The sequence below is a fragment of the Xyrauchen texanus genome, chromosome 15 (assembly GCF_025860055.1).
Source record: "Xyrauchen texanus isolate HMW12.3.18 chromosome 15, RBS_HiC_50CHRs, whole genome shotgun sequence".
Taxonomy (NCBI): domain Eukaryota; kingdom Metazoa; phylum Chordata; class Actinopteri; order Cypriniformes; family Catostomidae; genus Xyrauchen; species Xyrauchen texanus.
This window is the reverse complement of record NC_068290.1, coordinates 19,505,382-19,517,029: the sequence shown is the minus strand read 5'-3', so window position 1 is coordinate 19,517,029 and position 11,648 is coordinate 19,505,382. Positions and strand designations below refer to the sequence as shown.

Here is an 11,648-nt window from a genome sequence, read left to right as displayed (position 1 = left end):
TTATATGTTTATACTGTTAAATATACAATAATATACCGTCTGTGGGTACGCCTACTTTACAGTTAATATTTTGATAAAGTATTGCTGCCTAATCTCTTTATTATATAACATTGCTCAGCCCAGTTTACAGTATACTGAAACCCAGATGAAACCTCTCCTTGCGTAGGCGGGCAGCACGTTATCTCATGGCACTGTAATGTGACTGATGTTTGAATCAGCCAATCAAGTTTCTCCTTCAGTCAACGTCACTAGAACCTTCTCGATTTGAACCAATCTCGATCCTTTTAGAACTTGAAGTGGAGGCACGTAGTAAATAAACTGAATGAATACTGGAGCATTCTTCTGTAACTTCTACGAGTCAGACGGATATGCTTTCTCAAAACTTTAATTCGACGTATTTTTTTCTGGGTGGTGTCGATTGCAGCTGTCAGGCTTTGGATACTCGTAAATAGCCGAGCAAGCTGTCGTTTACGCCGAGCTAAACGTTTGCTTTGCATGTTTTGACGTTAGGTAACATAGCAAACCTCAGTCAGTTACTTCAGTGAGGTCATACCAGGCCTTTTCTGACAGAAAGAAAATTAAGAAACCTTTAATTAAGGGACTGAATACCAGAAAGACCGTAAACGTAAGAACATTTCCTTTCAGGCACATATCTAGCCTGTATCTGATGAATAGAGAGAGGGCTGTGGTGTTGTCCTTTCGTTACTGGCAGTGACCTAACGTTCTTTTAAAACGTCTTTTGGCGCGAACGTTCATTCATCGCTCGCGGGACTGTGTACGCATCAGTAGAGCATCTGTGGCCAGTGCCACCAGCTCAGCAAACCCAAATCTCCAGATTCAGCATAGTGCTAAAGCAGGCCAGGACGAGTGCGCTGCTTATCATCAGCTAGCTGCGTCGCATGACTTACAGCAGTTAGCTTTCACATGAATCTACGTTGGCCTTGATGCATGGTTGGAAGTAATATTATTTGATCAGGATCAGTAGACATGTCGGAAACGAGTAAAGAGTTCGTGGATCTGGTGTGGGGTAGACCCAGTGGCGGTGGGGTGTCAGCATCTCTATTCCGCAGGTGGTCTCAAGGTAAGCAGCCCCAGTGCCAAACATAACGTCTGTTCTTGATTAGTTTTCTTTATCCCTATCAAAGACGTCAGATATCACAGATTAGCAATGGCTTTCTCTCTGAAACAGACAGTTTTACTACTATATGCCTATATATGTATTGTAATCATTTCAGCAAATAGTTTTACCAAGTCCATATTACTTCACCCAAGTTACGTGATATTGCCATAGTAAAGGCTTATGATAACTGTGTTTTTATGTGTTTATTGTATTCATTTCTGCAGGTCTTGTTTTCAGTGATTCAGAACGCAGTGCACTGGAGCAGTTTGAAGGAGGGCCATGTGCTGTCATAGCACCTGTGCAGGTATTCACCTGCTTTCCCTCAAGCCTTATTAATTCAGTCTTTATTTCCTAGTTTATGAGAATGTGTTTAATGACAGTGAAGTCTACATCAATGCATTTCCATGATCCTAGTCAAAACAACTGCTTTTTTGTGATGTGATGTAGCTTAGTCTTGTACGGCAGTCCTCCACATTTCCATCACATCTGTTGCCTGATTGTATTTTCACAGGATATCCTTCAATATTCTCAAACTCTCATTTTATCTTGGATAATCTCACTTAAGAGGAAGTGACTAACCACTAGCTCTGCAGTTTGATGCTGTCTGACTCTGAAGTGACATGGATGTGTTGACATGTGCTTTGCTGTCAGATTGAGATTGTGGCTGGTTAAGTGGAACCCTAATGAACAGTTTTTGTTTATCTTATTCTTTAGGCTTTCCTGTTGAAGAATATTCTGTTTAACACTGAGGGCTCAAACTGGAGCGATATCTCAGGTTTGCTCAGTATTATTTTAAAGGGAATTCCACCTTTATCCACCCTTGAAAACTCAGCTAGTCATTTTAAAGCATCTCAAACAGCATTTAACGAGTGTTATTCACCTTATAATTGCCACTTTGCTAAACTCCACCCCCTTGGTTACTGTTGCTTACTCTGACAAGCTTTGCATTACTTCCCATAGGAATGAATGGGTGATTGCCGTGAACTGCACAGTCTTTGGCAATATGTTCTCATAAACGGAACTGATAATATTCTTATGTGGGCTGGAAAGAAGAGGGATATTTTAAAGCATATTTATCTGATGTTTTTTGTATAAGAAATGGTTAATTACATTACACATCTATTTGATTGAAAACTGTGGAGACTGTAAATCAGAATTAAGGCAAACAATCATCGCAGTCACTTGAAAAGAGAAAGGCATAATTTGAACCATTTTTTATGTTAGTGTGTGCTACCATATTATACACACTACACAACTATGGTATTGAATGCCTTTATATATTCAATTGGTGTGTGTATATAATGCATTAATTAGGGATGCACCGATCTGATACCTGGATCAGTATCGGCTCTGATACTGAAGCTTTTAGACGGATCGGGTATCGGTCCGACGAGCCCGATCCAAATCTGATACTGTGTGTTAGTCATGTTTGTTAGTGTCAAGCTCAACAAATGACATAAAAGAACCATAAAACGCAATTAAAGTAGTTCATATGACTCGTGCATTTTATTCAAAGCCATTAAAAGATGTGCAATAGCTCTGTGAATCACAAAAGGCTATGTTTAATAAGTAAATATATAAAATGCACACGCAGCTCCAGCACGTCAGTGAATGGCACTGCTCTGTTTACACACACACTCACAGCTATTTGTAGCCTTCACAGCGGTGTGCAATATTTGAGTGCTACTCATGAACAACATCTCAGATGTAGATGCTCAATTGTTCGGTGCACTTATAATATGCATTTAGAATGGCACTGGAGGTGTATTTTACCATAATTTGAATATTAAGTTAATTAAACTACTGTGAACTTGCCTACAAACAGACACACTTAAATGACTTCCTGGAGAGTTTAAGGTGCACGATTGAAATATATTACAATTATAATATATTATTATTTGTTTACAAATTATAATAATATTTAAGTTGAATGGGTTCCAAAAAATAACTGTGAATGAAAAGTGAGCTGATATCTTGCAACTGAATTAACAAAAAAGAGATCTGAATCCTTTAAAGTACAGATACAACTTGAAAAAATTAGCACAAAAGAAAAACTGCTTCTTTTCTACTGATGACTTATACTGGAATTACTGTTAATTTGTTGCTACATTATCCAGTACACTATTTATTAATAAAGTGTTCTTAATAAGATATACATTTACAGTGAGGGAAAAAAGTATTTTATCCCCTGCTGATATTGTACGTTTGCCCACTGACAAACAAATGATCCGTCTATAATTTTAATGGTAGGTTAATTTGAACAGTGAGAGACAGAATAACAACAAAAAATTCCTGAAAAACGCATGTCAAAAATTTTATAAATTGAATTGCATTTTAATGAGGGAAATAAGTATTCAACCCCTCTGAAAAACATGACTTAGTACTTGGTGGCAAAACCCTTGTTGGCAATCACAGAGGTCAGACGTTTCTTGTAGTTGGCCACCAGGTTTGCACACATCTCAGGAGGGGTTTTGTCCCACTCCTCTTTGCAGATCTTCTCTATGTCATTAAGGTTTCGAGGCTGATGTTTGGCAACTCGAACCTTCAGCTCCCTCCACAGATTTTCTATGGGATTAAGGTCTGGAAACTACCCATCCACGACCCATTTTCAATGCCCTGGCTGAGGGAAGGAGGTTCTCACCCAAGATTTGACGGTACATGGCCCTCTCCATCGTCCCATTGATGCAGTGAAATGGTCCTATCCCCTTAGCAGAAAACCCCCCCAATGCATAATTATATTAATAAAATAAAAGTTTCCACCTCCATGTTTGATGTGGGGATGGTGTTCTTGGGGTCATAGGCAGCATTCCTCCTCCTACAAACATGGCGAGTTGATACCAAAGAGCTCGATTTTTGGTCTCATCTGACCATAACACTTTCACCCAGTTCTCCTCTGAATCATTCAGATGTTCATTGGCAGGCTTCAGATGGGCCTGTACATGTGCTTTCTTGAGCAGAGGAACCTTGCGGGCGCTGCAGTATTTCAGTCCTTCACGGCGTAGTGTGTTACCAATTGTTTTCTTGGTGACTTTGGTCCCAGCTGCCTTGAGATCATTGACAAGATCCTCCCGTGTAGTTCTGGACTGATTCCTCACTGTTCTCATGATCATTGTAACTCCACGTGGTGAGATCTTGCATGGAGCCCCAGACCGAGGGAGATTGACAGTTCTTTTGTGTTTCTTCCATTTGCGAATAATCGCACCAACTGTTGTCACCTTCTCACCAAGCTGCTTGGCGATGGTCTTATAGCCCATTCCAGCCTTGTGTAGATCTACAATCTTGTCCCTGACATCCTTGGACAGCTCTTTGGTCTTGGCCATGGTGGAGAGTTTGGAATCTGATTGATTGATTGCTTCTGTGAACAGGTGTCTTTTATACAGGTAACAACCTGAGATTAGGAGCACTCCCTTTAAGAGTGTGCTCCTAATCTAAGATCGTAACCTGTATAAAAGACAACTGGGAGCCAGAAATCTCTGGCTCCCAGAAATCCCTCATTAAAATGCAATTTATACAATTTTTGACATGTGTTTTTCTGGATTGTTTTGTTGTTATTCTGTCTCTCACTGTTCAAATTAACCTACGATTAAAATTATAGACTGATCATTTCTTTGTCAATGGGCAAACGTACAAAATCAGCAGGGGATCAAATACTTTTTTCCCCTCACTGTATATTGAAATAATGTGTAGTTAGAGGTTTGTGTGTCTTAACATATTAAAGAGTACACCCAATTAGTCCCACACAATAATGTAAATATATTCTAAACTGATTATGCCAAAAACAACACTGGTATCGGATCGGTATCGGCCGATATTGAGATTTCCAATATTGGAACCAGATCAAAGAGAAAAAGTTGTATTGGTGCATCCCTAGCATTAATGAGAGTTTATTTTAAGTCATTTTGGAAATATGAAGGCATAAATGTGCAAGACATCCTCCTCAATCTTATTACAGGCACATATCCTTTCTGTAGTCTTTCAATGTGCCTGTAACTGGAAATGTGGCATTCCAAAGTAACAACTTCTTCATAATTACCATGTGCAATTCTAAAAGTAGCATAACTTGTCATCTATAACACAATAAGTGCAGCCGTACAAAGATCAGTTTCGATTTCAAATGACGAGCTGCTGTGTCAGACTTACTAGATTGTTGAGTTATAGGTGAAGTGAAATTGTGTTTTTTATTCTCCTCCCATCAACTCCTTGTGTCCTCATAAGGATGTGGTTGTGTACATTCGGTACTTCGGCTGCTGTATTAATAGAATGTCACTCCACATGTTTAATCCAGTGCAGAAATCATGGTGCGTGTTTGTGTGTGTGTGTGTGTGTGTGTGTGTGTGTGTGTGTGTGTGTGTGTGTACCTACCCTCACAGAGGAAGAGCAACGGATGGTCCTGTGCTCCACGCTCAGTGAGATCCTGGAGTCAGCCTGCCTCAATAAGACACAGGCCTTTCACCTGGCCACCTGGCCTCGTGCTAAGACCACAGACAGCTCTAACATCCCAGACAGCCACCCGGAGCCCGAGTCCAGTCAGCCTACAGACACACAGAGTAAGAGAGTTTTAAACCGTTGTTATTAATCTAATACCTAATATTTGGTGTATATAAACATTGAAAGGAGACACTTTGTGCATTGTGCCTCTGATAGTGAAAGCCCAAATTCAGAGTATCTGACACATCGTGATATTTTTGTGTAGTGTTTACTTGATGAGATTCGTGTGTTCTCATTAACACTGTTTGATCTTACACAAAATTACCTTTGCACTGTTTTGTCTAAATGTCTTGTGAATTGCGTTTGTGTTTTTGCATGGTTTGTGTATAGCTGCATTGGCTGCTGAGGAGCTTGGCTTTGAGAGGTTTCACAGTGTCATACAGTAAGTGCACAAACTATCTGTCCACCCAATTTCACTTTGGATTTTTTATTTTCCTCTGTGCCTTCAATGGCAAAATTCTTTCTTCTCCTCCTTCTGGTACAAATCTGCTGGTTTCTGGCAGAGAATTCCATTATAGAATGTATTTAAAATAGTGAAAGGCAATGCTGCAGAAGTAACCAATTGCACAATGAAATTAAGGGCCCTGTCTAAAAAGTTCCAGGACAAATCTGTCAGTTGTTTATTTTTATTTTATTCAGGTATCTCATGACGATTCAACTAGTATTGTCAAGATTTTTGCTGTATGTACAATCCTGTTGTGGTTTCTCCTTCAGGAAATGGACTCTCAGGACTGTTGCTGAGATGAGAGAGGCTGTGTTGTCAATGTATGATACTTGGAGGAACACATTTGGGGTTCTGTTATTCCTGTACTCTGTCATACTTACAAAGGTATGTCACACTTGGTTTGTCATACTTAATTTACATGAACCATTCACCAAAGTACATTCACTGAGAACATACAAAGCAACGACAAATTGCCAATTTGTTTTTGTAAATTGTCTTTAAACATGGGATAATAATGAGCTTGTATGAAAGTGCATGGTAAATCTGTCAGATCTATATATGATCTGCCCTCAACATGTTTTTGCAGGGGATTGAGAACATAAAGAATGAGATAGAAGACACCTCTGAACCTCTGATTGACCCGGTGTATGGTCATGGCAGGTAAAATTCTTGTAGTTATTAATATATTCATTGCTCTAGATTTTAGGATAGTTTAAGGGTAGTTGCAACAAGGACTACGTACAACGAGTATGATATCTTTGCTATTGCCAAATCTCAAGCTCTCAAGCTTTAGTGGGTTGTCATGGATGTGTTGTCAGGGTCAAGGTAATGTTCCTCCAATGCTGTTCGTTGGTGTCACGGCCCAACTCCAGAATCGAAAACCACGTTTTTAGGCTGTGCGCAAAAGAGAAGAGCAGAAACTTCATCAATTAACAAACAAGATATTAAAATGTTTGCCACCTTCAAGTCTGTGAGCATCAAGATGCTTGATCTGTATGTAATACATTCAACTCAAAGTCTAAAGCTTAATTATTCAGCCTTCGTGTATATTTACAGTGAAGAGATGCTGACTGTTCTGTGTTGATGTCATACTTTATAAAATTATTTCTTTCCCTCTTTTTAGCCAAAGTCTAATCAACCTACTGGTGACAGGCCATGCTGTGTCCAATGTGTGGGATGGTGATAGAGAATGTTCTGGAATGAGTAAGATTAATTGAGTATTATTAAGCTAATTCAATATTTATAAGCTTGTAGGATTTCCATTGAATTTTATTAAGCTAAGGAATTCTCTTGACATTTTGTTTGTTGTTAAAGTTTTCTAATAACTTTCAAGTTATAGTAGATTGTTAATTGCTCTGCTATTGCAGACCTGACCACTTGGTGGCAGCATTATCTAATGTTTTGGTCCGTCTTTGACACACATAAGAATGGCTTTCTGAAAGAATGAGATTTACAGCATTATAAGTTAATTGGGTTTCAATGAGTGTAATGTATTGGACCATTTATTTGTAGCTTTTGACAGACATTTTCCTGTCTTCTCTCCTAGAGCTTCATGGCATCCACCGGCAAGCCTCTGTTGGGTTCCTCACGCTAATGGAGTCACTGCGCTATTGCAAGGTGCATATCTTCTCATATACACACTCACAGGAGTCAACCGCACCACCATTATATGTTTTCAATGTGGTATATGTGGTCTGCAGTGTTGATAAATCAAGAGACCAATGTTAGCTTGTGCTATGTGAAAGATTCTGAGTGTCCAGATACTAAGACTTGCAGTTTGTTTGTGGTTTTGATGGTTTTCAGCTCTGCAGGTTTATTGTGAGATTTAATTGCTGCATAATAACCTACTGAAATACTTACTGCATTGCAGAGACTGGCCTCAGACTTCTCACTCTGCCAAACAATTTTACAGTTTTGGTTCTTGGAGAATTTGTGTGGTGAGAAAGAAAGTCTGGTAACACTTTATTTTACGTAGTCCTTGATACAGAGTAATTACTTAGTTAATTACTAAGTAATAAACGTTGTAATTACATGTACCAAAATGTAATTAACATGTAACTAAGTTATGGTACAGCCTGTACTTACAGATTGTAATTACACACATGTAATAGGCAGCTACTGTTACACATATGTAACAAGCCGAGTCTGTTACATACGTGTTACAAACTTGGTACACTGTAATTATGTAAGAAAGTACTTAGTACCACACAAGGTAACAAGAAGTACTTAAATATATTAGGCTACTAAGGTCTGCAGTTACATATGGCAAATGTGTACGTTTTGTAGCATTACATGTATGTAACATAAAATAAAGTGAATCAAGATTGTACTTAAGTGGACTTCATGTGTATCTACATACCTTATCCATCTTAAATAACCCACTAGTTCACTGCTAAAATACATGCATTAGCTTCTTTATTACATTAAAATTACAGAATATTACACAGGTATAAGCTACGTAAAATAAAGTGTATCAAGACTGTACTTAAGTGGACTTCATGTGTATCTACATACCTTGTCCATATGTACCTTAGTTTGAATTAACTCACTAGTTTACAGCTTAAATACATGCATTAGCTTCCTAATTACATTGCAACTACAGAATATTACACAGGTATAAGCTACGTAAAATAAAGTGTATCAAGACTGTACTTAAGTGGACTTCATGTGTATCTACATACCTTGTCCATATGTACCTTAGTTTGAATTAACTCTCTAGTTCACAGCTTAAATACATGCATTAGCTTCCTAATTACACTGCAACTACAGAATATTACACAGGTATAAGCTACGTAAAATAAAGTGTATCAAGACTGTACTTAAGTGGACTTCATTTCTATCTTACCTTATTCATATGTGCCTTAGTTTGGGTAAACTCACTAGTTCACAGCATAAATACATGCATTAGCTTCTTAATTGCATTGCAACTACAGAATATTACACAGGTATAAGCTACGTAAAATAAAGTGTATCAAGACTGTACTTAAGTGGACTTCATGTGTATCTACATACCTTGTCCATATGTACCTTAGTTTGGGTAAACTCACTAGTTCACAGCATAAATACAAGCAGTAGCTTCCCAACTACATTACAATTACAGAATACTGTATTCTAACTCAATAGTGTAGAGTTGAATTGATGTGGTTACACTTTCCATCCACCTGCCTGCACACAAAAGGTGACATTATCAAAATGACAAGTCAAATTGTAAATTTATTTTTCCCCTTCAAATACAACATATAATTAGCAATGTAATTAGGAAGCTAATGCATGTATTTAAGCTGTGAACTAGAGAGTTAATTCAAACTAAGGTACATATGGACAAGGTATGTAGATACACATGAAGTCCACTTAAGTACAGTCTTGATACACTTTATTTTACGTAGCTTATACCTGTGTAATTTTCTGTAATTGTAATGTAATAAAGAAGCTAATGCATGTATTTAAGCTGTGAACTAGTGAGTTAATTCAAACTAAGGTACATATGGACAAGGTATGTAGATACACATGAAGTCCACTTAAGTACAGTCTTGATACACTTTATTTTACGTAGCTTATACCTGTGTAGTTTTCTGTAATTGTAATGTAATAAAGAAGCTAATGCATGTATTTAAGCTGTGAACTAGTGAGTTAATTCAAACTAAGGTACATATGGACAAGGTATGTAGATACACATGAAGTCCACTTAAGTACAGTCTTGATACACTTTATTTTACGTAGCTTATACCTGTGTAATTTTAATGTAATAAAGAAGCTAATTAGGGCTGGGATAAACGATTATTTTTTAAACGATTAATCTAGCGATTATTTTTCCGATGCATCGATTAATCTAACGATTCATTTTTCCAGTCCGATTCGATTTCGATGCGATTATCTACCCATGAATTGACTAATAGCAATTTATACATGTTGATTTACATATCTGAATGAAAAAAAACATTAATTCCTTAACATTGCAATATATGTTTATTGCTCTTAAAATTCCAAAATAAAAGACTATACAAGTGCAAAGTAATGCATTCTTAGTCAGAGTTAGCATTCAATAAAACCTTGAAGCCTTGAAAACACATAGGCCTAGCTTACTGAAAAAGTGCATCTTGTAATTCTTCTTTCAGATTAAAATAACAACTTAATGTCTAGCATTCAATAAAAAAATAAAGGTCACCCAAAATACTTGTTTAGAGCAATTGAAAGAATACAGTAACCAATGTAAACTTGAGGGCTTTAAGCTAATACAGAAAGTGCTTTTCCAACAAAAAATAAATAATGAAAATAAACATTCAGAATTCAACATTTATGGGCCTAGCTTTCTGTAAAAAAGCATCACATGCAAATAACAACTTACACTTTCCTTTCACCTTAAGAATAGTGTGTGTGTGTGTGTGTGTGTGTGTGTGCGTGCGTGCGTGCGCGCCGGGTGGCGCCTCTTCAGGTGCTGGTGCATTGCCGTGGTGCTAGAATGGAAGGCCATCTCCATTTTGCAAAGACGACATATCACGGAATTGTTTACTTTTAAATGAAAGAATTCCCATACTTTTGAGGAGCGAGTGCGTGCCGCCTTGCACTTCTGATAGTCTGAGGAGCTACTCGTGTTGCTACTACGCTCCGGCGCCGCCATCTTTGTTTTGGGTCTGACGAATCGACGCTCATATTTTGCGTCGACGTATTTTTTGAGTCGACGTCATCGCGTTGTCCCAGCCCTAAAGCTAATGCTTGTATTTAAGCTGTGAACTAGTGAGTTAATTCAAACTAAGGTACATATGGACAAGGTATGTAGATACACATGAAGTCCACTTAAGTACAGTCTTGATACACTTTATTTACGTAGCTTATACCTGTGTAATTTTCTGTAATTTTAATGTAATAAAGAAGCTAATGCATGTATTTTAGCAGTGAACTAGTGGGTTATTTAAGATGGATAAGGTATGTAGATACACATGAATTGCACTCAAGTACAATCTTGATACACTTTATTTTATGTTACATACATGTAATGCTACAAAACGTACACATTTGCCATGTGTAACTGCAGACCTTAGTAGCCTAATATATTTAAGTACTTCTTGTTACATTGTGTGGTACTAAGTACTTTCTTACATAATTACAGTGTACCAAGTTTGTAACACGTATGTAACAGACTCGGCTTGTTACATATGTGTAACAGTAGCTGCCTATTACATGTGTGTAATTACAATCTGTAAGTACCGGCTGTACCATAACTTAGTTACATGTTAATTACATTTTGGTACATGTAATTACAACGTTTATTACTAAGTAATTAACTAAGTAATTACTCTGTATCAAGGACTACGTAAAATAAAGTGTTACCGAAAGGGTTTCTCTGGGTGTTTATTTCACACACAAAACGGGGAATTCTGTATGAATAGTCTTTAACATAATGAATATTCCTGATCTCTTTTTCATTTGTTCATATTTATTTAATTTGTTCTTTCCTTATTTTATTCTTTCTTTATCACATACTCATTCTACATTATTTAGTCATACTTCACATGCTTCATTAAAATCTCAAATGTTTATTTTAACATAAAAAATATTTAATTTTAACCAGTTTGTGTTACCGTGAAACATGCTATC

The 11,648-nt window shown here is 37.3% G+C and overlaps 1 protein-coding gene across 2 annotated transcripts in view; it reads left to right on the top strand.

Moving 5' to 3' along the window:
• The first annotated feature begins 296 nt into the window (after nt 1–296).
• Nucleotides 297–11,648, top strand: part of mindy3 (MINDY lysine 48 deubiquitinase 3) — an 88,383-nt gene continuing 77,031 nt past the window's right edge. For both annotated transcript variants that reach the window (XM_052144153.1, XM_052144154.1), the window contains exons 1-9: nt 297–1,081; nt 1,345–1,424; nt 1,835–1,895; nt 5,491–5,667; nt 5,939–5,990; nt 6,323–6,437; nt 6,640–6,713; nt 7,177–7,256; nt 7,600–7,670. In XM_052144153.1, the coding sequence (XP_052000113.1) occupies nt 988–1,081; nt 1,345–1,424; nt 1,835–1,895; nt 5,491–5,667; nt 5,939–5,990; nt 6,323–6,437; nt 6,640–6,713; nt 7,177–7,256; nt 7,600–7,670 (804 nt within the window). In that variant the 5' untranslated portion in view covers nt 297–987. The remainder of the gene's footprint in view (nt 1,082–1,344; nt 1,425–1,834; nt 1,896–5,490; nt 5,668–5,938; nt 5,991–6,322; nt 6,438–6,639; nt 6,714–7,176; nt 7,257–7,599; nt 7,671–11,648) is intronic.